The following is a 24558-nucleotide window of genomic DNA, read 5'->3' on the forward strand; positions in this document are numbered from 1 at the left end:
TTGTCGCTCTCAGTAGAGTGGTATGGTGTCATAGCTCACAGAAACCTCAAACTCTTGGGTTCAAGCCATTCCCTTGCCTCCTGAGTAGCTGAGACTACAGGCGCCTGCTACAACGCCGGCTATTTTTAGAGACAGGGTCTTGCTCTTGCTCAAGCTGGTTTCAGACCTGTGAGCACAGGCAATCCATCCACCTCAGCCTCCTAGAGTGCTAGGATAACGTGCATGAGCCACGGTGCCTGGCCCCTTTTCTTTTCTTTTGAGGCATAGTCTCACTCTGTTGCCCCAGGCTAGAGTGCCATAGCCTCAATCTACTTCACAAGCAACCTCAAACTCCTGTACTCAAATGATCCTCCTGCCACAGCCTCCTGGTAACTGGGACTACAGGTGCCCACCACAACGCCAAGCTAATTTTTTCTATTTTTAATAAAAACGGGGGTCCCACTCTTGCTCAGGGTGATCTTGAACTCCTAAGCTCAAATGATCCTCTTGTCTTGGCCTCCCATAGTGCTAGGATTATAGGCCTGAGCCAGCATGCCCAGCCAAATTATTATTTTTCTTTGTACAAATAATTAGATTATAATATTGGCATTTATTAGGTAGAGTCCCTCTTTTTTTTACTGGATATACAATAACTTTATTTTTCTTATGTTGTTAGGAAATGACTCACTTACGTGGGCTTTCTATCTTTTTTTTTTTTATTGTTTGGGGTTCATTGAGGGTACAAAAAATTAAGTTACACTGATTGCATTTGTTAAAGTCCCTCTTATAACTGTGTCCCACTCCTAAGAGGTATGCCATACACCCTAACATTGTGCCCAATAAGAGGGAGCAAACCCAAATTATTATTTTTCTAATCAAGACATTGGGTACTTTAAAAACTTGGTTGATGGGCCAGGTGTGGTGGCTCACTCCTGTAATCCCAGCACTCCGGGAGGCAGAGGCGTGTGGATTGCCTAAACTCACAGTTTCGAGACCAGCCTAAGCAAGAGCGAGACCTTGTCTCTACTAAAAATAAAAAACTAGCCATGCCTTGTGGCTGGAGCCTATAGTCCCACCTACTGAAGAGGTTGAAACAAGAGGATCAGTTATGCCCAAGGGTTTGAGGTTGCTGTGAGGTATGACACCACGGCACTCTACCCAAGGCGACAACTGAGTGAGACTCTATCTCCAAAAAAAGCAACTAACTTAGAAGAAAAACTTCAACAGTCTGATCCCAATAATCCTATGTTTGTTTTAATAAGAATATTTATCTGTAGGTCACTATCTGAGTAATAAAGCAAAACCCCAAAGTACTCACAGGTTTTAGCCAGCTGGTCTTTAAAAGACAGTGGTGTATGCCATATAAGCTGGTATATGCTAACTATCACAGCTATAAAAAATGAATGGAATCAACCAAAAAGTAAATAAATCTGAAACATTACTTAGTTGGTTCCAAATGTAGTCATGACTCATTATACCCTGTTTCCCCGAAAATAAGACAGTGTCTTATTTTAAGGTGTGCTCCCAAAGATGCGCTAGGTCTTATTTTCAGGGGACGCCTTATCTTTCCTGTAAGTAGGTCTTATTTTCGGAGGATGTCTTATTTTCGGGGAAACGGGGTAGTCTTGAAATTATGTTCCTTAAAAACATTTTCTTCAAAAAACTTTGAAAAATATGCAAATTAAGTATAGTCATCTAAAAGAATTTTTGTGTTAACAATCTGTCAGTCTTAACTATTTGGGTCCATAAGCACCTCCCAAACATCAAAACAGCACTTCACTGTGTGAATGGGCTAGGCGTGGCTGAGGTGGGCAGCAGGCCTGGTGGCAGCACATGCAGCTATTTATTGATTTTGCTCTATGTGTAATGTCTGAATGCCAACAGACACAATCAGCTCTTCCAGCCATCTGGTGTTTAAATATGTGGTTACAAAAATGGTTGGTATTTTTAATATAAAAGGGAATAAAAGGAACCTGGAACAAGGTAGTAATTGCAAATCTAATAACAGCATTATGTATTAGGTACGTGGCTATCATTTGGAAGCTCAAAATGGAAATAAGACTTACCATCACCTGGCTGGGGTGTAAGTTTCCCTTCCTTTTCAACTTTTGATGCTTCTTCCTTGCTCTCAGCCAACTGGTCAGGTTCCGATTGTGCAAATATTTGTTTTTCACAGTCTGAGTTAGTTTGAACTTCTCTGGAGGTGTTTTTCTGAGACTCATCCTTCTCACTTTTGCTTATATCCTGGATATGGCTGAGACTACCTATATGTACAATTATTAAAATCAAACAATAATTTACATTTAAGAGTTTAAAAAGTCACAGCTATGTCTTATAAAAAGAAAAAAGTTAATAATGTTTTTTCATTCTTTCAAAATATAAATCTGGAGCCTAATACATGCCTAATACTAGTCTAGTACTGGAGAGATAGCAAGGAACAAGAGAAATAAGTACCTGTCTCCTAGAGATTCCATTCTAAGTGGCAGAGATAGACATAAAGTAAACAAATAAATCATGCATTTTCAAATAGAGATAATATAACAAAGGTTTTGTGAATAAGGGTTACAGGGAGTACTACCATAGCAAAAGTGCTGAGGACCAAGTTCTCAGAGAGCCATTTGAACCAAAAGCTGTTCATGAATCTAGGAAGCCTGGCCTCAGGGCCTACATTCTTAGATTAGATTCTAAATATAACTATAAGCCATTAGACCAGTGGTTCTCAACCTTCCTAACGCCGCGAACCTTTAATACAATTCCTCATGTTGTGGTGACCCCCAACCATAAAATTATTTTCATTGCTACTTCATAACTGTAATTTTGCTACTGTTATGAATCGTAATGTAAATATCTGATATGCAGGATATATTTAGGCGACCCCTGTGAAAGGGTCGTTCAACCTCCAAAGGGGTTGCGACCCACAGGTTGAGAACCACTGCATTAGACAGTTGTAGTCAAAGAAATAATAATGACTTAAATTTTTAAAGGCTCACTCTGGCTGCTGTGCACAGAAAGATCTGAGCAAGGGAGACTAGTAGGGAGGCTATTAAGGTCAGGGAGAAGATGATGATGGCTTTTGAGGAGGATGGTAGCAAAAAAGATAAAGTGGCTGGAATCAAGATTGAATCTGGAAGTTATGTGATGAATTGAGTATAGGAGGCGAGGAAGAGACTTGGGTGTTAGATGTGGAAGTAGTAATTAATCTAGGATCCTATTTTGGACACACAGGCAGAGATGTCACATAGGCCACTGGATAGATCCATCCTGGAATTCAAGGGAGAGGTATAAATCTGGATGTAAGGTGTAAGATATTATACAAAATACAAATGTTAAGAGAAAATACAAGTGCTACATATTAACAAATAATAGCTTCAATATATACTAAACCAAATTTTCTATAATTCACTAGAGACTATATCAGCAACCTGTATAGTCTGTAATATTCTTTTTTTAAATTTCAGATTAATATGAGGATACAATTAGGTTACAAAGTTTGCAATTATTAGGTAAAATCCCTATTATAGTTGAGTCCTGTGCCCAGGAGGTGTGCTATATGCCCTTACTTTTAGGTATACAGGTATATAATTGTGCCCAGTAGTTGGGAGCACATCAATTCCCCACCTTCTTCCCTTATAGTCTGTAATAATATAATATTGCTCCTCTAAGTTTCTGCATTCTACCTGTTCCTCAAAGTGCTGTATGGAAGGCATTACTTAAAAATTCAGATGAATTAGAGTTAATTCTGCTTTTAAATACTGTTGGGGTACAACCAAATCGAGGTTGCCAATTTACATAATTTCAATCTAACAACTATAACTTTTATATATTGTAATATCACTGTCATTTAGAATATTTCTCTCTAATCAGACTTTTATATTCAGAAAGGGTAGTTGGTTTTATTCAATTTGCTTGATAGCTTGCTTATTAAATCATGCATCTAGGAACTTTCATTGCTTAAAGAAGTCAGAACTATAAAATCCATATGAAATTATAATTTTTGTTGCTAAATCTCTCAAGTTATATACTTAATGTGAACTGACATTATTTTATAGTCAAGATATACTTTATTTTTGTTGCCTATAGGAGTTGGGAATTGCATAGAATCATGCTAATTGTGGCAGGGATAATACATGCAATAAGCTTGTGATTCCAATTTAGTTCATAGACAATAGTCATCCACATTACAAATATAACCACCCAGATGGCAGACTTGTCAGTTTTGGTAGGAGTACCCAGAAGTAAAAGAGGGAAGACGCAGTTCCTGATTACATTTCCCTTCAGGTCACAAGTAAGACAGAGAGGAGAGCAAGGCAGGAGGTAGGAATTGCAATATCAGGGTTTATATCTTAGCTGAGTCTTGGTCAGTGTCAATATTCTGAAGAATTAACATATGATGGAAAATTAGATGTATAAAATTATTACAAGTGATAAAATGAGCACTTCCAGTTTCCAAACTGTTAACTTGGCATTTTTCATTGCCATAAAAATACTCTCTAAAATTAGAAACAAAAAAGAATACTAATCATCTTTTTCTTGTAACAATCATGAGTATTATGATTGTTATGAAAGTACTTCAGAAACTAAACATCAAGAAATGGCATATTGGCTGGGTGTGGTAGCTAATGTCTATAATCTTAGCACTCTGGGAGGCCAAGGCAGGTGGACTGCTTGCGCTCATGAGTTCAAGACGGCCTCAGTAAAAGCAAGACCCCATCTCTACTAAAAATAGAAAAACTGAGGCAAGAGGATGGCTTGAGTCCAAGTTGGAGATTGCTGTCAGCTATGATCCTAAGGCATTCTACCCAGGGCGACAGCTTAAGACACTGTCCCCCCCGCAAAAAAAAAGAATGGCATATCATGCTACACCTGAGGAAAGTTTATGATTTCTGACTTTAAAATATGCTGTAGAAACAAATAAAGCCATAAATCAGACAGCAAATTGGTTCTTAAAAGATCTATAAAGGAATTTTGATGATTTGTCAAGCAAAAAAAAAAAAAAAGGCATAACGTATCTGACTAGGCAAAGAAGCAACACTGGAGTATTTTGCTATTTAAACATACAAATAATATGTAATTTCCTTAAAAACAAGTATTATCTACAGAGGAAAGAAAACAGCAGGTCTGTGACTTATAAGGCATATTTGCTTCCATAGCAACAGATCTTCTATTCCTACCCACTGAATTCACATCCTGCTAACATTAATCAGAAATGTCTATTTGTGCCAAATTAATGTCATGTCACAGACACTTGGGGATATACATTCTTGACAGAACTGGGAGCTTTTCACATTCCACAAGGGATAAGTGTAGTCTTCACTACATGAAGTTCTTACTCCAGTTTAAAAGTTAAAGTCATGCTGAGTCACACTAACCCTTGCTAACAGCAGTCTCTAAAAGCATAGGTTATCTGAAGACACTACTGCCAGCGCCCACCTTCACAGTCACCCTCTATGTACTCACCAGCACTTCCTTGAGGATTCTCACACATTTCACAATAAGGTAACATTGAATTATTGATATAGGTACAGAAACGACACTGCCAGCCTTCTCCAGGAACAGTGAGGGTGGCTGACTGGGACTTGGCTTCATGGACACCTTCCATAAGTGGAGTTTTGGTTTGCCTGGGCCAGGATGGTTTCTCCTCGTGAGGACTGCAGTGGTCATTGGTGGCAATCAATTTCAACCTTTTAGCTTCGGGTTCAAAATCACTTTCATAATCAGTGATATTTCTTGCAGCTATTTTTCTGGGGTCTGATGCCACTGCAGTATTTTTTCCCTGCAATATCCTTGATTCATCACAGGTTATCAATTGTCCTTTTTTAGGTTTTGGTAAAAAGAACGATCGAATATCATGCTGTTTTTCTTTTTCAAACTAGGAAAAAAGCAAATAATTATTAAACTAAGACAATTTAATATATTTTTCTTAAATGAAAAAGCTTGACAAAATAATTTCATTAACTATATTGCTTTATCTTTTGAATGCCTTTTTGAAAATGAATTGAATTATGCTATGCCTTTTCATGTATACATACATACAAAATGTCATTAACAGATCCATGCATTTCCTATGTCTAACTTGTCTTTATTTTATTTTTACTTTATTATTTCATTTTATTTATTTTGAGATAAAGTCTTATTATGTCGCCCTTGGTAGAATGCTGTGGCGTCATAGCTCACAGCAACCTCAAACTTGTGGGCTCAAGCAATTCTCTTGCCCCAGCCTCCCAAAGAGCTGGGAGTGCACAATGTCTGCCACAATGCTCAGCTATTTTTTTGATTTTAGCAGGCCCGGGCTGGGTTCGAACCCACCAGTCCCAGTGCATGTGACCAGTGCCCTAACCACTGACCTACAGGCACTGAGACACTAACTTTTTCTTAGCACTTAATATGTGTCAAGCACTTTACATAAATTAATTCATTTAATCCTCATGTCAGCTGTGTGAGTTAGGTACTTTTTTTTTTTTTTTTTTTTTTGTAGAGACAGAGTCTCACTTTATGGCCCTCGGTAGAGTGCCGTGGCCTCACACAGATCACAGCAACCTCCAACTCCTGGGCTTAGGCGATTCTCTTGCCTCAGCCTCCCGAGTAGCTGGGACTACAGGTGCCCGCCACAACGCCCGGCTATTTTTTTGGTTGCAGTTTGGCCGGGGCCGGGTTTGAATCCACCACCCTCGGTATATGGGGCCGGCACCTTACCGACTAAGCCACAGGCGCCGCCCGAGTTAGGTACTATTAATATTTCCATATTTCAGATGAGGAAACTAAAGCTTTAGAAAGGTAAAACACTTTGGTTAGAGAATTTATATAATAAAAATATAGGCTCAGCGCCCATAACACAGTGGTTATGGTGCCAGCCACATACACAGAGGATGGCGGGTTCAAACCTGACCTGGGCCAGCTAAACAATGACAACTACAACCAAAAAATAGCCTGCGGGTTCGCCTGTGGCTCAAAGGGGTAGGGTGCCAACTCCATATGCCAGAGGTTGTGGGTTCAAACCCAGCCCTGGCCAAAAACTGCAAAAAAAACCCCCAAAACCCAAAAAAACTGGGCATAGGCGTTGTGGCGGGTGCCTGTGGTCCCTGGAAGGCAGAGGCAAGAGAATTGCCTAAGCCCAGGAGTTGGAGGTTGCTGTGAGCTTGACACCATGGCAGTCTAGTGAGGGTGACAAAGTGAGACTCTGTCTCTAAAAAAAAAAATTATACACACACACACACACACACTTTATAGCCCTAGGTGTAGTCAGGGAAAGGAGGCAATTGTGTAAATATTTCAAGTCAATTCAAGAAACTAGAAAAATGCTTTCACACTCAAGCTATAAATGGAATGTTCACAAAGTTATTAATATTAAAATGTTTTCTTTTGTTTTCTGTTTAAATAAATTGTTAAACACAACACATCCTACAAGCGTCTGGACCTTAGGTCTGAGTGGCCCAAATGATGTCAGGACTCCCCTCCCTCATAATCAATGGTCAATATGATCTGGAGCCCCTTTCTAAAGCCTCCTTGGCCTCTACATGATTTGGCCAGGACAACTGGAGTTTCTCGAAGGTTGCTGGTCCCTGATAGTTAGGGATTCTACTGTGGCTCTCCTAGTCCCCACGACCCCAGGGGGCAGCTGCCCTTTGATGACCTTCTTGAGCTTGTTGTACAGGACCAGCATGAAGACCCTCCCACCCCCATGCTCCTGAGGACATTGTACCAGGCTCTCTTGAAGAAGGCTCTACCCGCCTAGTCCCTGAAGATCTTCCGCCAGCGTCCACGGTACCCTTGTACATGATGTCAGCTCCTTTGCCCCAGGTCTGCATCCTCCTCCTCCTCTTCACCGTGTGGAAGAGATAGCAGACAACGCCAGCCACGGCTGTCACGGTCTGGGCCATCATCCAGCTGACCACAGTGTGGGTGTTCTTGGGCTCGGGGACTACACCTTTGGCAGTGTCGTACATATCCAGTGGGCGGCCGGGTAGACGGTGATGCCCTGCACCGAGATGTTGAAGCCCTGATACAGGCCGTGGACCCCATCAGACTCGGTGATCTTCACAGGTCTCCCAGGCCCTTGAATTCCAGGTGGTGCCCAACTTCCCCACATGGTGGGCAGCCAAGCGGTTTTGGAGAATTCCAGGGGGTACACAAATCAGAGGGAGGTGGCCCCCGCAGTCCCTTGGAGGCCAGGTTGCGGACAAAATACCTAGAGAACTTCGTGTACTTGTCCAAGCCCCCAGGAAGATCTGCTTGTACTTATGGTTAAAGGTGAAGTTGAGGGCTTGGGCAGGGAAGTAGCGGACGACGTTGGCCAGGTTGCCCTTCCAGAAGGACAGCCCGCCCTGCTCCTGGGGATCCCCTTGGACGGCTTGTTGGTTGCGATCTGCTTGCTGGCCAGTTGCACCTGTGGCAGCAGCTTGACCCACTCGATCTGGGCACGGCCATCTTGGAGATGGCTGCAGCGATGCCCCTGCCAGGAAGTCCTCGGCGAAGGAGACGGCCTGCTCCATCAAGGTGGCAGCGCGGGTGGATGGCTGGAGAGCGGGTACTGAGAATGGAGGAAATGTGCACCGCTGGCTCAGCGCCACCACCGCGGGACCCAATGTAGCTTCTTTTTTTGAGACAGTCTCACTCTGCTGCCCTGGGGAGAGTGCCCCGGCTTCCTCATTGCTCACAGCAGCTTCAAACACTTAGGTTTGAGCTATCTATACTCTTGCCTCAGCCTCCTGAGTAGATGGGACTACAGGTGCCCACCACAATGCCTGGCTAATTTTTTTTTTTTTTCTGGATTTTAGTAGAGATGGTGGTCTCAAACTCCTGAACTCAGGTGACCCACCTGCCTCGGCCTCCTGAGGAAAGCAGAGAGATTAATAGACTGATAAAGTTTGGTTGTTTAAAAAAAATGTTAAACAAAAGGGGCTGGGCGCAGTGGCTCATACCTATAATCCTAGCACCCTGGGGCTGAGGTGGGTGTATTGCCTGAGTTCAGGAGTTTCAGACCAGCCTGAGCAAGAGTGAGACTCAGGCCCTAAAAATAACCAGGTGTTGTGGGAGGCATCTGTAGCCCCAGCTATTTGGGAGGATGAAGTGAGAGGATCATTTGAGCCCAAGAGTTAGAGGTTTCCGTGAGCTATGATACCAGGCACTCTTACTGAGGGTGACAAAGTGACAGATTGTCTTAGAAAAAAAAAAGAAACAAAAAGAAATTAAACATTTAAAGAAAACGTTCTATTTCATACCATAAAACTGCAAAGAGAGCTTACAGGATTTTGAAAATACTAGCAAATGTTCACCAAACATGAACAAATTCTATCAGCTATTTTTAGTTAAGCCCTGCTTTTCTCACAAGGGAGGTAAACTTTCTGTCCTTGCCTGTTTAGAAGTGAGGCGATTTTGTCCTCATCTTTAGTAGTTTTGCTAGACTTACAAATCCTTTCAAATCCTTAAAGACATTGTTCTGTTTCTTCCAACATCTGATGATGCTGACAGTGTTGTTCCTTTTTGTTTTCTTTCAGAGACAGAGTCGCCCTCGGTAGAGTGCTATGGTGTCACAGCTCCTGTCACAACCTCCAACTCCTGGGCTTAGGCAATTCTCTTGCTTCAGCCTCCCAAGTACTGGGACTACAAGCGCCCGCCACAACGCCTGGCTGTTTTTTGTTGCAGTTTGGCTGGGGCTGGTGCCCTACTCACTGAACCACAGGTGCCACTCGACAGTGTCATTCCTTTGTACATTGCAAACTACTTCTGCATTTTGGAGACTTACTGGATCATTTTACTATTTTTTTTTTTTTTTTGCAGTTTTTGTCCGGGGCTGGGTTTCAACCCGCCACCCCTGGCATATGGGGCCAGCATCCCACTACTTTGAGCCACAGGCGCCAGCATCCCACTCCTTTGAGCCACAGGCGCCGCCCTGGATAGTCTTTCTATCTCGGGTGTTACTAAATTCCACATTCTACATATATATATTTTTTTTCTTAAAATATAATTTTATACCAGGATACCTATTAATTTTGAATATAATCTTTTTTTTTTTTTATTGTTGGGGATTCATTGAGGGTACAATAAGCCAGGTTACACTGATTGCAATTGTTGGGTAAAGTCCCTCTTGCAATCATGTCTTCCCCCATAAAGTGTGACACACACCAAGGCCCCACCCACTTCCCTCCTTCCCTCTTTCTGTTTCCCCCCCATAACCATAATTGTCATTAATTGTCCTCATATCAAAATTGAGTACATAGGATTCATGCTTCTCCATTCTTGTGATGCTTTACTAAGAATAATGTCTTCCACGTCCATCCAGGTTAATACGAAGGATGTAAAGTCTCCATTTTTTTTAATGGCTGAATAGTATTCCATGGTATACATATACCACAGCTTGTTAATCCATTCCTGGGTTGGTGGGCATTTAGGCTGTTTCCACATTTTGGCGATTGTAAATTGAGCTGCAATAAACAGTCTAGTACAAGTGTCCTTATGATAAAAGGATTTCTTTCCTTCTGGGTAGATGCCCAGTAATGGGATTGCAGGATCGAATGGGAGGTCTAGCTTGAGTGCTTTGAGGTTTCTCCATACTTCCTTCCAGAAAGGTTGTACTAGTTTGCAGTCCCACCAGCAGTGTAAAAGTGTTCCCTTCTCTCCACATCCATGCCAGCATCTGCAGTTTTGAGATTTTATGATGTGGGCCATTCTCACTGGGGTTAGATGATATCTCAGGGTGGTTTTGATTTTCATTTCTCTAATATATAGAGATGATGAACATTTTTTCATGTGTTTGTTAGCCATTCGTCTGTCGTCTTTAGAGAAAGTTCTATTCATGTCTCTTGCCCATTGATATAAGGGATTGTTGGCTTTTTCAATGTGGATTAATTTGAGTTCTCTATAGATCCTAGTTATCAAGCTTTTGTCTGATTGAAAGTATGCAAATATCCTTTCCCATTGTGTAGGTTGTCTCTTTGCTTTGGTTATTGTCTCCTTAGCTGTACAGAAGCTTTTCAGTTTAATGAAGTCCCATTTGTTTATTTTTGTTGTTGTTGCAATTGCCATGGCAGTCTTCTTCATGAAGTCTTTCCCCAGGCCAATATCTTCCAGTGTTTTTCCTATGCTTTCTTGGAGGATTTTTATTGTTTCATGCCTAAAGTTTAAGTCCTTTATCCATCTTGAATCAATTTTTGTGAGTGGGGAAAGGTGTGGGTCCAGTTTCAGTCTTTTACATGTAGACATCCAGTTCTCCCAACACCATTTATTGAATAGGGAGTCTTTCCCCCAAGGTATGTTCTTGTTTGGTTTATCAAAGATTAGGTGGTTGTAAAATGTTAGTTTCATTTCTTGGTTTTCAATTCGATTCCAAGTGTCTATGTCTCTGTTTTTGTGCCAGTACCATGCTGTCTTGAGCACTATGGCTTTGTAGTACAGACTAAAATCTGGTATGCTGATGCCCCCAGCTTTATTTTTGTTACAGAGAACTGCCTTAGCTATACGGGGTTTTTTCCGGTTCCATACAAAACACAGAATCATTTTTCCCAAATCTTGAAAGTACGATGTTGGTATTTTGATAGGAATGGCATTGAATAGGTAGATTGCTTTGGGAAGTATAGACATTTTAACAATGTTGATTCTTCCCATCCATGAGCATGGTATGTTCTTCCATTTGTTAATATCCTCTGCTATTTCCTTTCTGAGGAGTTCATAGTTTTCTTTATAGAGGTCCTTCACCTCCTTCGTTAGGTATATTCCTAGGTATTTCATTTTCTTTGAGACTATGGTGAAGGGAGTTGTGTCCTTAATTAGCTTCTCATCTTGACTGTTATTGGTGTACACAAAGGCTACTGACTTGTGGACATTGATTTTATATCCTGAAACATTACTGTATTTTTTCATGACTTCTAGGAGTCTTGTGGTTGAGTCTTTGGGGTTCTCTAAGTATAAGATCATGTCGTCAGCAAAGAGGGAGAGTTTGACCTCCTCTGCTCCCATTTGGATTCCCTTTATTTCCTTGTCTTGCCTAATTGTATTGGCTAGAACTTCCAGCACTACGTTGAATAGTAAAGGTGACAGAGGACAACCTTGTCTGGTTCCAGTTCTAAGAGGAAAAGCTTTCAGTTTTACTCCATTCAGTAAAATATTGGCTGTGGGTTTGTCATAGATAGCTTCAATCAGTTTTAGAAATGTGCCACCTATGCCTATACTCTTCAGTGTTCTAATTAGAAAAGGATGCTGGATTTTATCAAATGCTTTTTCTGCATCTATTGAGAGGATCATGTGATCTTTATTTTTGCCTCTGTTAACATGGTGGATAACGTTTATAGACTTGCGTATGTTAAACCAGCCTTGCATCCCTTTGAATATAATCTTAAACTTGAAATCTTCTATTATTCTTTGAAAGTTCTTCATCTTCATTTTCTTTTTTTCTGGGTTTCCTGTTAGCAGAATGTTGGATCAATAAATTTATGTCTTATTTTTATTTTCATTATTTTCCTTCTTCTTGTCTTTTTGCTTTCTAATCTCTTAGAGTTTTTCTCTATCTTTCAACTTCTGTATAGAATTATCTTGGCTGTCTATTTTAAACACTTGATAGTTCCTTCCTGAGACAGACATGGCGGCTCATATTATATTCCCAACTACTCCAGAGGCTGGGATAGGAAGACTGTTTGAGTCCAGGAATTTGAGTCCAGCCTGGGCATGACAGTGAGACCCTATCTCTAAAGAATTTTTATAAATAGAAGTTCCTTATTGTTCCCTGTTTTTCTAGATATTCTCATTTTATTTATACTATGACACTGTGATCTTTGGGGTCATTTTTGTATTGGTTTATTTCACTTCACCTTTTCCATGCTATAGATTTTTTCCTTGAATGTCCAATGACCCTTGGGTATCCCTTTCATATATAACAATGAGGAATTGGAGGGTTGGCTGGGAATCAGAACACCTGGGGCTATTACTAAGCTATGACAGGACATGTTGATTGAACAAGAGGGGTGAGGAAGACGTTGGGGCCCAAAGTGATCCTCAACTTCTAGATTTCTGACTTGTAACATGGTAAAGTATTATTTTTAGTTACTACAATAGAAAAGACAAATAGGTTCATTAGAAGGCAGAAACAGAAAATACAAGGAAACAAGTTCACTTTTAGACATGTATGAGAACTGGTGGGTACCAGAGTAGAGGGTTTCCGAAAGTAGGTCTGGAGTCCAAGGGAAAGAGACAACTGAGTATCTGGGAACCACTGATACATAAAGTCATGAAACTGGCTGTCATGACACATGGAGGTAGTTCAAGCAAGAAGAAAAGGTAAAAGTCAATGATAGAAGGCAGGGGAAACAACATTAAGGGTAGAATGAGGAAGAGAAATTTAGAAGAAAAACAAAAGGAAAAATCAGAAGGGTAGCAGGTGGTTTTAGTGTGTGTCTGAGTTACGCACATCATTATACTAGGTGCTCAGTAGGTGTTTTTTTTTTGTAGAGACAGAGTCTCACTTTATGGCCCTTGGTAGAGTGCCGTGGCCTCACACAGTTCACAGCAACCTCCAACTCCTGGGCTTAAGCGATTCTCTTGCCTCAGCCTCCCGAGTAGCTGGGACTACAGGCGCCCGCCACAACGCCTGGCTATTTTTTGGTTGCAGTTTGGTCAGGGCCGGGTTTGAACCCACCACCCTCGGTATATGGGGCCGGCGCCTTACGGACTGAGCCACAGGCGCCACCCTTTTTTTTTTTTTTTTTTTTAATTGTTATTTTTTTAAGAGATGAGCTCTTGCCCAGGCAGGTTTTGAAGTCCAGCCTCCACTTCAGCCTCCTGAGTGGCTAGGGTTAGGGCCAAGAGCCAGCATTCAGTAGGTACCTTTTTTTTTTTTTTAATTGTTTCAGGTTAATTGAGGGTATAAAGAATTAGGTTACAATGTTTGCACTTGTTAGGTAGAGTCCCTCTTATAATTGTGTCCTGCCCCCAAGAGGTGTGCCATACACCCTAACATTGTGCCCCTTAAGTGGGAACACACCCATCCCCCTTCCTCCTCCCCGTTCCCTGTTCCCTCATTCTCCTTCTCCCCACCTTGAATTGATTTGAGTTTTTCTCTTATGTGAGTGTGTATTCGATTGTCTACCGGCTTCATTTAGTAGGCACTTTAATCAGATAACCTCCCATCCTTCAGTTCTGGGTATTTTACTGCTTTTTATTCCTCTGTCTTCTCTTTCTGAATCTCTTATTAGGAAAAAAGCATCTGAACAGATTATTTGATTGTATTTTCTTTTTCCATCTCTTTATGTATTCTACTTTCTGGGTGATCTTCATTAGCTCTCTTTCCTTTGTTATTGAATTATTAATTTCTGATATTACAGTTCTAATTTCCAAAAGCTTGCTCCTATTCTCTCACTTTTTCTTTTTCTGCCTTCCAAGTACTAACTAGGCCCGACCCTGCTTAGCTTCCAAGATCAGACGAGATCGGGAGCGTTCAGGGTGGTATGGCCGTAGACACTTTTTCTTTTTCTCATTGCTATTTCATGAGCACAATATTTTCTTTACTTCTCTGAGGCTATAAATGGTAGTTTTTGTTTTGTTTTCAAGTTTTCTTTTCTTTCTTTTTTTTTTTCTTGAGACAGAGTCTCACTTTGTCACCCTTGGTAGAGTGCTGTGGCATCACAGCTCACAGCAACCTCCAGCTCTTGGGCTTAGGCTATTTGCTTGCCTCAGCCTCCCAGGTAGCTGGGACTATAGGTGCCTGCCACAATGCCTGGCTATTTTTTGTTGCAATTTGGCCAGGGCCAGATTTGAACCCGCTACCCTCAGTATATGGGGCCGGTGCCCTACCCACTGAGCCACAGGCGCCACCCGTTTTCAAGTTTTCTTTAGCTCATTTCATCTCTACTTCTTTTGTATTTCACGTTTGGACACTATGTCTGTTTTGGTCTCTGTTTCTCTCAGGAGAGACTTTTCTCAATGCCTCATGGCATTTCACTATCCACATATATATCTAACAATAAGATAATAAAGTGCTGTCTGAGGTTCTATATGGGAGACTTCCCTATAGGGACATCATGTTTTTGCTGGGAGAAACTCAGTAAGTTTTTCTATAGTCCGTTTCTTCAGAGATGACACAGGGGCAGCTAACAAGGAGCTGACTGGAAAAGTTGCTAAAGATTTCACCATTAAGGAGTTTTCTTTTTTTTTAGACAGAGCTTCAAGTTGTTGCCCTGGGTAGAGTGGCATCATAGCTCACAGCAACCTCCAATTCCTGGGCTCAAGCGAGTCTCCTTTCTCCGCCTCCCAAGAGGCTGGGACTACAGGCACCTGCCACAATGCCCGGCTATTTTTTGGTTGCAGCCATCATTGTTGTTTGGCGGGCCTGGGCTGGATTCGAACCCGCCAGTTCAGGTGTATGTGGCTGGTGCCTTAGCCACTTGAGCCACAGGCGCTGAGCCAAGGAGTTTTCTTAATCTGCTTGTTTTCGATTTAGTGCCTTACCCACTCCCTCAATTGCCTCTCTTCTTTGATCAGAGATTCTCAACCTGTGGGTCACGAGCCACAGGAACTGTATTAAAGGGTTGTGGCATTAGGAAGGTTGAGAACCACTGTCCTAGATAGAGTTTTGTTGTTGTTGTTTTTGGGTACAGTGTCACTTTGTCACCCTCGGTGAAGTGCCATGGCGTCATAACTCACAGCAACCTCAAACTCTCAGGCTCAAGGGATCCTCTTGCCTCAGCCTCCTAAGTTGCTGGGACCACAGGTGCTTGCCAAATGCCCAGCTTCTTTTCTTTAGAAATGAGGTCTTGCTCTGGTTCAGGCTGGTCTCAAACCTGTGAGCTCAGACAATCCACCCTCCTTGGCCTCCCAGAGTGTTAGGATTATAGGCATAAGCCACTGGGCCCAGCCCTTAGATAGAGTTCTGAAAACATTTTTAAGAGAAGCCAAGAAAACAAAGTGAGATCAGCATAAATATATACATAAAATATACAACAGGCTACTGTCACATACACTGAATCCTGTTTAAATAATTTCAGAATCTTTTGTCCCATTGTACATTTTAAAGACTTTGTTTCTTTTTTTTTTTTTATTGTTGGGGATTCATTGAGGGTACAATAAGCCAGGTTACACTGATTGCAATTGTTAGGTAAAGTCCCTCTTGCAATCATGTTAAGGACTTTGTTTCTTTAAACACTAGCCTCTCTACCTCACCATGAAAAAAACATTATTTAAGATTTGTTAAAACAAACACAACCTTCCCACTAAAAGAAAACAAGAAAACTGAAGAAATCATCCAAAAGAGGAAAGGGCCTTCAAATAACAGCTTTTATAGTTGAGCTTTTTAATTAAGTTATTTAAGCTATTTTTAAAAGAATTTCTTTTACTATTTAAGCAATGACTAATTTTGGAAAATAGCATTTGAGAAATTCTCATTATGTGCTAGAGGCAGGTTGAGAGGAAAGGTTAGCAGAGACTGACAGTAATCTGAAATTGACCTATATTTCTGTCCCTGTGGGACATTTGGGTAATCAGTATAAGAGCTGTTCTAAAACAACATGCCACTTGGGTAATAATAAATTAAGAATTTAGCATGTAGGGCAGCGCCTGTGGCTCAGTGAGTAGGGCGCCGGGCCTATATGCCGAGGGTGGCGGGTTCAAACCCAGCCCTGGCCAAACTGCAACAAAAAATAGCCGGGCGTTGTGGCGGGCGTCTGTAGTCCCAGCTGCTTGGGAGGCTGAGGCAAGAGAATCGCGTAAGCCCAAGAGTTAGAGGTTGCTATGAGCCGTGTGACGCCAGGGCACTCTACCCGAGGGCAGTATAGTGAGACTCTGTCTCTACAAAAAAAAAGAATTTAGCATGTAAAATCCAGAGAAGAGAGTGGGTGGAAAAGAAATAATTTTATTTTATTTACTTATCAAGACAGAGTTCCACTTTGTCGCTCTCAGTAGAGTGCCATGGCATCATAGCACACAAACCTCAAACTCTTGGGCTCAAGTGATTCTCTTGCCTCACCCTCCCAAATAGCTGGGACTACAGGCACCCACTACAACACCTGGCTATTTTTTGTTGCAGTTGTCATTGTTGTTTAGCTGACCCGGACCAGTGGGAAATGCTGGGAATAAAACCTGCAAAATGCTTAAGAAGGCAAAATGCATATTTTTATCTAAAAGGTTCAGGGACCTAATCTATTTGCTCTGTTTTGCACCATGTTGTATAACTACTAGTCTTTAGAGACAAATCCCCTAGCCATTATGATAGGATTAAAAGTCAGTTATTAGAACTGAAGAAGAGGGGGGAAATCTAGTAAAACTCATAAAAAACAATAAAGCACTTCAAAGCTTGGTGCTATTCCAGGGAAGCACAGGCCACCAACAAAAGCACTGATGTCAGGTTTAATAGACTTTGATCAAAGGGCAGCTCTGGTAGGAGTCTCAAGTCATTCAGCTTCCATTCCTAACAGAATTAATAAACCTGTTTTACAAATGGGTGATTGGGACATCATGCTGGTCTCCTGTATCATAGACGATTGACGACTGGAGCTGGAACTAAAGAGCCCTCGCTAACATTTGTAATCAAGCCAAAAAGAGTCTGTTTTCAATGGATGTGGAGTGACAGAAGTAGGGTTTTAATCCTCTAACTAAAGAAATGGATTTAAGTTATCCTAAAAAAGAAATGCCTAACTTCTTTTCCGATTCTCTAAAATGTTCCTTCTCTTGTAGTTGAATAAAATAGATAGTGATCTACTCTGCAGGCACAGAGAAGAGTAACAAAATAAACAAAACACCACTCTGGTTTAAAAAAGCCCAAATTGGTAAAACAGAAAATGTTTCTTATTGTTAACAATGACATCAAAAATAGTACATGCAAATGTCTCTTCCAATAAGGAAAATTGAAATGTATAGCAAAATATTATATAATATAATGTACAAATCACTAGAATGTAACCTACAGGGTTAACTCATCAGCCGATATCTAGTGTGTGTCTATGTGCCATAATTTCTCTTTTAGGCTCTTGGCCTGACCTTCACATGTTTCTTGGACATCAGCTGAGATTCAGAGACACTGCAAAGTCACAATGTCCTGAGTGAACTCTTTACCTATTCTTTTTTTTTTTTTTTTGTGGTTTTTGGCTGGGGCTGGGTTTGAACCCACCACCTCCGGCATATAGGACTGGCACCCTACTCCTTGAGCCACAGGCGCCACCCTCTTTACCTGTTCTTAAGACAGCACCTCTCCCACCCTCACAATCTCTTGGTGCTCACTGCTGACCCAAATTAACCATAAGGTCCTCTGCTTGGAACCTCCAGTTTTAGACTAAACTGGATCTCTTGCCACTGCTTCAGTTTTCCTCTCCTTATCTACCTCAATGCCCTTGGCTGTGGTGTTTCTCTGAAATGTTTGCTTCTATGGCTTCTACTCTTTCTTTTCTTTTCTTTTTGAGACAGAGTCTTACTATGTCGCTTTTGGTAGAGTGCGGTGGTATCACAGCTCACAGCAACCTCAAACTCTTGGACTTAAGCGATTCTCTTGCCTCAGCCTCCTGAGTAGCTGGGGCTACAGGCACCTGCCACAATGCCCAGCTATTTTCTTGTCGTAGTTGTCATTGTGGTTTACCAGGCCCAGGCCGGGCTCAAACTTGCCATGTTTGGTGCATGTGGCTGGCGCTGTAACTACTGTGCTACCAGCGCGTGCCAACTTCTACTCTTTTGCACATGTTATTACACAGGATTCTACCCAGGTCTCATTTTGATTATTCTACCTCTGAAATTTTTTCTTCTCTATTAGCACTATCACTGTTAATGAGTTCAGGGTGGGTGTAGTGCCCCCAAATTCCCCATGGATATCCTTGATAAAGAAGCTTTAACATAGTAATAAAGAATAATAATAGGCTGGCATGGTGGCTCACACCTGTAATCCTAGCACTTTGGGAGGCTGAGGCAGGTAGATTGCTTGATTTCACGAGTTCAAGACCAGCCAGAGCAAAAAGCGAGACCCCATCTCTACTAAAAATAGAAAAAACTGAGGCCAGAAGATCGCTTGATCCCAAGAGTTGGAAGTTGCTGTGAGCTATGATGACGCCACGGCACTCTACACAGAGTGACAGCTTGAGACTCTGTCTCAAAAAAAAAAAAAAAAAATAATAATAGCAATAGTAGACCTGTGAGTGTCTGATAGTTCTTAAGTAAAATTTTGGCAAAAGCTAGAGGTGGCTCTTGTAGCTCAAGCAGCTAAGTCGCCAGCCACATACACTAGAGCTGGCGGGTTTGAATCCAGCCTGGGCCTACCAAACAATGACAACTACAACCAAAAAATAGCTGGGTATTGTGGCGGGCACCTGTAGTCCCAGCTACTTGGGAGGCTGAGGCAAGAGAAATGCTTAAGCCCAGGAGTTGGAGGTTGCTGTGAGCTGTGACACCACAGCACTCTACCCAGGGTGATAGCTTGAGGCTCTGTCTCAAAAAAAGAATCCAGCTAGAACCCACGGCCAAAGGTACAGAAGGAAGCACAGAAGAGGCATGCCTCTGGGGGAACAGTAACCCACCCACCTCCCACCTTAAACTGGCCCAACCAAATGGTCAGGCTCTGAAAAATCAGTAGGAAAAAGCCCAGAGAGGGAATGGAGAGACAGAGATCCCCTGAAACTGGGAGGGCAGGCAGAACTACAGACATGCGTCACTTAATGCTGGAGATATGTTCTGAGAAATACATCATGCATTGTTAAGTGATTTTGTCCTGTGAACATCAGAGAAAGTACTTACACAGCCCTAAATGGTACCGCCCACCACACACCAAGGCTATATGGTATAGCCTACTGCTCATAGGCTACAAATCCGGACACACATGTTACTGTACTGAATACCACAGGCAACTGTAACACAATGGTTAAGTATTTGTATATCTAAACATAACTAAACACAGAAAAGGTAATGCATTGAGCTATAATGTTATAATAAGTACGATGTCACTAAGCAATAGGACTTTTTCAACTCCATTATAATCCTATTGGACTACCATGGCATATGTGGTTCATAGTTGACTGAAATGCCATTATATAGTATATGACAATAATCTGTTTCTCAAATATCCTGCCTCCAAGACCTTCCCCTCTGATTTTTTCCCCACATTATAGCTAGAATCCCCACATTATAGCTAGAATCTTTTGAAAATAGAAATCTGATATCATTCATCTGCTTAAAAATTTCTGATGATAGTACACACTTTCAGAACAAAGTCACACTTCTTGGCATGGCATATGTGAGCTCCTCTTCAATTCTAGTTAGTGCCAAAGTTTTAGGCTTCCTCTCCTTTAATTCACTTCTTGTATACTTTAAGCTCACAAATTCATATAGACTTCCTATTCCCAGAACAAGTGATATCTATTCACATCATTGTGCTTTTAGGCATGTTTTTGGTGTTCCCTCTGCTTAAAATAGGACCGACAGTCTTTGAACTTATCTCTCAAAATCCAACTTCAAATTTCCTAAGGGAAACCTTTCAAATGCCCTAGGTAGTTATTCATGTATTTATTTTGTTTGTGCTCCCAAAGCCTGGTTTATACATATCTATTTAATATTCATTAGCCCCAAGAAACCAGTCTTTTAGCATATTCAGAAACAAGAGATTCTGGACAAGAGAGATTTAGACTTCATGAATGCCACAGATCCTGAATAGGGATAAGAAAGGGGGCTTCAGAAGAATGAGAAGGAAATTCTGGCCAGGCATCGTGCCTGCAATCCTAGCACTCTGAGAGGTTGAAGTGGGTGGATTGCTTGAACTCGCAAGTTCAAGACCAGTCTGAGCAAAAGCAAGACCCCACCTCTAAAAAATAGCCAGGCATTGTGGCGGGTGCCTGTAGTCCTAGCTACTTGGGAGGCTGAGGCAAATGAATAGGTGAGCCCAAGAGTTTGTGGTTGCTGTGAGCTATGACGCCAGGTAACTCTACCCAGGGTGACAAAGTAAAATTCTGTCTCAAAAAAAATAAATAAATAAAAGGCTCAGTGCCTGTGGCTCAAGTGGCTAAGGCGCCAGCCACATATACCTGAACTGGTGGGTTCGAATCCAGCCCGGGCCTGCCAAACAGCAATGACGGCTGCAACCAAAAAATAGCCGGGCGTTGTGGTGGACACCTGTAGTCCCAGCTATTTGGGAGGCTGAGACAGGAGAATCGCTTAAGCCCAGGACTTGGAGGTTACTGTGAGCTTGATGCCATAGCACTCTACCTGGGGCAATAGCTTGAGGCACTGTCTCAAAAAAAAAAAAAAAAAAAAGAGAGAGAGAGAGAGAGAAGGCTCGGTGCCTGTAGCACAGTGGTTATGGCGCCAGACACATACACTGAGGTTGGTGGGTTTAAACCTGGCCCGGGCCAGCTAAACAATGACAACTGCAACAACAACAAAAAAATAGCCAGGCATTGTGGTGGGAACCTGTAGTCCTAGCTACTTGGGAGGCTGAGCAAAAGAATTGCTTAAGCACAAGAGTCTGAAGTTGCTATGAGCTGTTACGCTATGACATGCTACCCAGGGTGACCCCTTGAGACTCTGTTTCAAAAAAAAAAAAAAAGAAAGAAAGAAAAGAAAAGATGTGATTCTAAAGGGCAGCAGGGGACAAAGAAGGCAGGAGATACTAAAACTAATATAAAAATTTTGTCGAAGAAAATTTGTTCTCATTCTTCTACTTTTCCTCTTTCTAACTATAATGCTCCCATGCTAATCATACTAATATTTGGCTCTAGGTCAATTCACAAAAAAACAATTTGCCAAAAGTCCATATGTTAAGTGCCTTATTTGCTCAGTAAACAATATAGTTAGAAGTCAATTTCACCTGAAATTCAGTTCGCTGAAGCTCAATTTTTGAAATTTACCAAATTCATTGGTTTTCTAAAAGTCATTTATAACCTTTACAGCTTTTTTTTTGGCCAGGGCTGGGTTTGAACCCACCACCTCCGGCATATGGGACCGGTGCCCTACTCCTTGAGCCACAGGCGCTGCCCCATCCTTTATAGCATTTTAAATATGATGGATTGGCAGAAGTAAGAAGACTATGGGGAACTAGGGAGCCAGGCTGCTGGGGCTTCCTGATTCTCTTCCTGTCCTAAATTTATCGCCCTTGCCCTTCAGGCTCACTTTCTATTAGGGGATCTCCCGCTCTGGGGTTCACAGGCTAAACTGAGTCATGTGCTAACACACATAATCTGTTCTTCACAGTGGAACACCTCTCTTCTTTGCTTTAGTTCCCTCCAGCTGCAGCAGCAGGGAGCTGGGACAGAGATGAAATGAACATTCCTTAAAATGCTGACACTATAGAAATTTCCACAAGCTGTTAAAAACCGCTCAATTAGAACTGTTACAAACTTCTTAGTTAAACAAATTTTTGATGATAAAAGGCAAGTTTGGTTAATTTGGTAAAGTTTAGTTGACAAAATTGGAGGTGCCCTAAAAATAGTAAATATAGGAAATTTTTTTTTTAAAGGCTTAAAAAAAAGAAAGGATCAGAAAAAAATCAGTATAAATAGAAAAACTGCCATAGGAAATGCTGAAATTCTGATAACATTCACAAGAAAAATATGTTGATCAGTAGACTAAATTTCCTTGGGACCTTTCAACAAATCAAACATTTCTTAAGATGACTGAGGCAGGAGGGTGTAAAGAGAGTGGTGAGAGGGTATACCCACCTAAAGTCAATTGAAGCACATTTCACTTTCTGGCCAAGCAATAAACAAATAAATACATACCATCAAAGGAGAAGAAAGCAAAATAAACAAAGGATCCCTACATTCTAAAATTGCAATTTCTTTTTTTTTTTTTTGAGACAGAGTCTCACTTTGTTGCCCTCAGTAGAGTGCCATAGTGTCACAGCTCACAAAAACCTCAAACTCTTGAGCTTAAGATTACCATTTCTGTCAAACTGCTTGTATATACACATATATACTGGTGAATCCGCGAGATAACACTAAAGTAGGAAAGACATACATGTAATTCAAGAACATAAGATTTTGTACAGGTGAATTGTTTTTAATGTTGTACACAGATATATATTTTTCTTCAGATAAAATTTTAAAAACAGGAATTCTGGGAAGATGACCGAGTGGTAGCAACCCTCAGCAGAGGCTCCTGAGCAGAGGAAGAAAAACTGGATGGAATCGGACTTTATGAAGCCAAAGATGGGGAGCTGAGCCAAGAAAGAAGTTCAGCAAGTTGTAACTCCAAGGAAGAGCATGCAAGAAAAGAAATTACAGGTACAAAGCCTATCAACTAGAGGATGGGACACCCCTTCCCCAAGCAGGAGTCCTGCTACAGGCTATCTGCGAATAAGCAGGGAACAAAAGATCTCTCATTTTACCTTGCTGGAGAGAGCTGCTAAACTCCAGGTCTCTTTCTCCAGGGAGGTCCCACTTATGAACCTAGACACCACCCGGTCAGGCATAAAATTAAACAGGTATTCCCCTCCCCCCACGTCCAAACTCCCAGTCCACCCTTTCCACCTTGCATAGCAGTCTGAAGTTCTGCCCCCCCGCAGAGCATTGAGTGGTCTTGTCCTGAGAGATCTGGGCGTAGTGTGGAAGGCCAACAATCAGAACGGAATCTGTGACTAATGAGGAAGAAAGAGGGTGTAGGAAGAAAGGGAAACTAGGTGGGAGGACTATGCCAAGACAGTGGTACTGTTGACCCCCGGTTCGGGCTGTGTCTGGAGGGACGGGGTGCAGAACCCCCCCGGCTCTGACTGTACCCACAGCAGGAGAGTGGTTGCCCTGTGTGGACTGAGTTTGGCAGACAGCATTGGTCCACAGCCCCTGCTGGGCCTGCAAGCAGAGGCTTGATAGGCGTGGACTGAGACCTGAGAGCAAGGGCATGATCCCCTGATTCCAACAGAACCCTTGAGCAGTGGCTTACTGGGTGTGAACCAACACCTGAGGGCTAGGGCGTGGTCCACTGCCTCCAGCAGGTCTGGTGAGCAGAGGCTTACCAGGCAGTGGACTGAGACTGGCAGGTGGGGGCATGGTACCCTGACTCCAACTGGTAGGGCAAAAAGAGGCTAGCTGTGTGTGGACTAAGACTGGAGGGCAGACCCAGTGCCCTGACTCCACCAGAGCCTGCGAACAGAGGCTTGCCAGGCAGTGGACTGAGACTGGCAGGCAGAGGCATGGTTCCCTGACTCCAACTGGTCTTGTAAGCAGAGGCTAGCTGTGTGTGGACTGAGACTGGTGGGCGGGGGCATTGCCCCTGGCCCCAGCTGAGCCTGTGAGCAGAGAAGCAGACAACAGTGTGGACTGAGTCTGGTGGGTGGGAGTGTGGATCCCTGTCTCCAACTGTGCTGTTGGAGACCCTTGAATCCCTCTCTGTTGGGCAGGTTTTGCACAGCCTGAGACAATTTGGTTGGAACCCGTGTCTGGGGCTGTCCACTCAGGGACATTCTGAAGTTGATCTTCAAAGTTCTGTAGTGGAAAAGAACTGAAGGGTGGGGACTAGGTGCCATAGCTATTTATTAGCTCTTCACAGTCGAGATTTAAATCTAATACTGTGGTTTCTTAGCATAGGGTAGAGGATGGCTGATATCAAAACAGAGCTTGCTTGTGCTATCTTACCAAGTAGGTCCTCAGAGTCTCTAGCCAAATATCTTAAAGGGGCCTTTGTAAGGTTGTAGGAGAT

General features: G+C 42.1%; 1 protein-coding gene across 4 annotated transcripts in view; it reads right to left on the minus strand.

Annotated features, from left to right (window-relative positions):
• The window catches only part of ZRANB3 (zinc finger RANBP2-type containing 3), a 368725-nt gene that overhangs the window by 25878 nt on the left and 318289 nt on the right, over positions 1–24558 (minus strand). For all 4 annotated transcript variants that reach the window (XM_053596787.1, XM_053596786.1, XM_053596789.1 and 1 more), the window contains 2 exons: positions 5437–5848; positions 2046–2243 (listed from right to left, as the gene is read on the minus strand). In XM_053596787.1, the coding sequence (XP_053452762.1) occupies positions 2046–2243; positions 5437–5848 (610 nt within the window). The remainder of the gene's footprint in view (positions 1–2045; positions 2244–5436; positions 5849–24558) is intronic.

This window comes from Nycticebus coucang, chromosome 7 (assembly GCF_027406575.1).
Source record: "Nycticebus coucang isolate mNycCou1 chromosome 7, mNycCou1.pri, whole genome shotgun sequence".
NCBI lineage: Eukaryota > Metazoa > Chordata > Mammalia > Primates > Lorisidae > Nycticebus > Nycticebus coucang.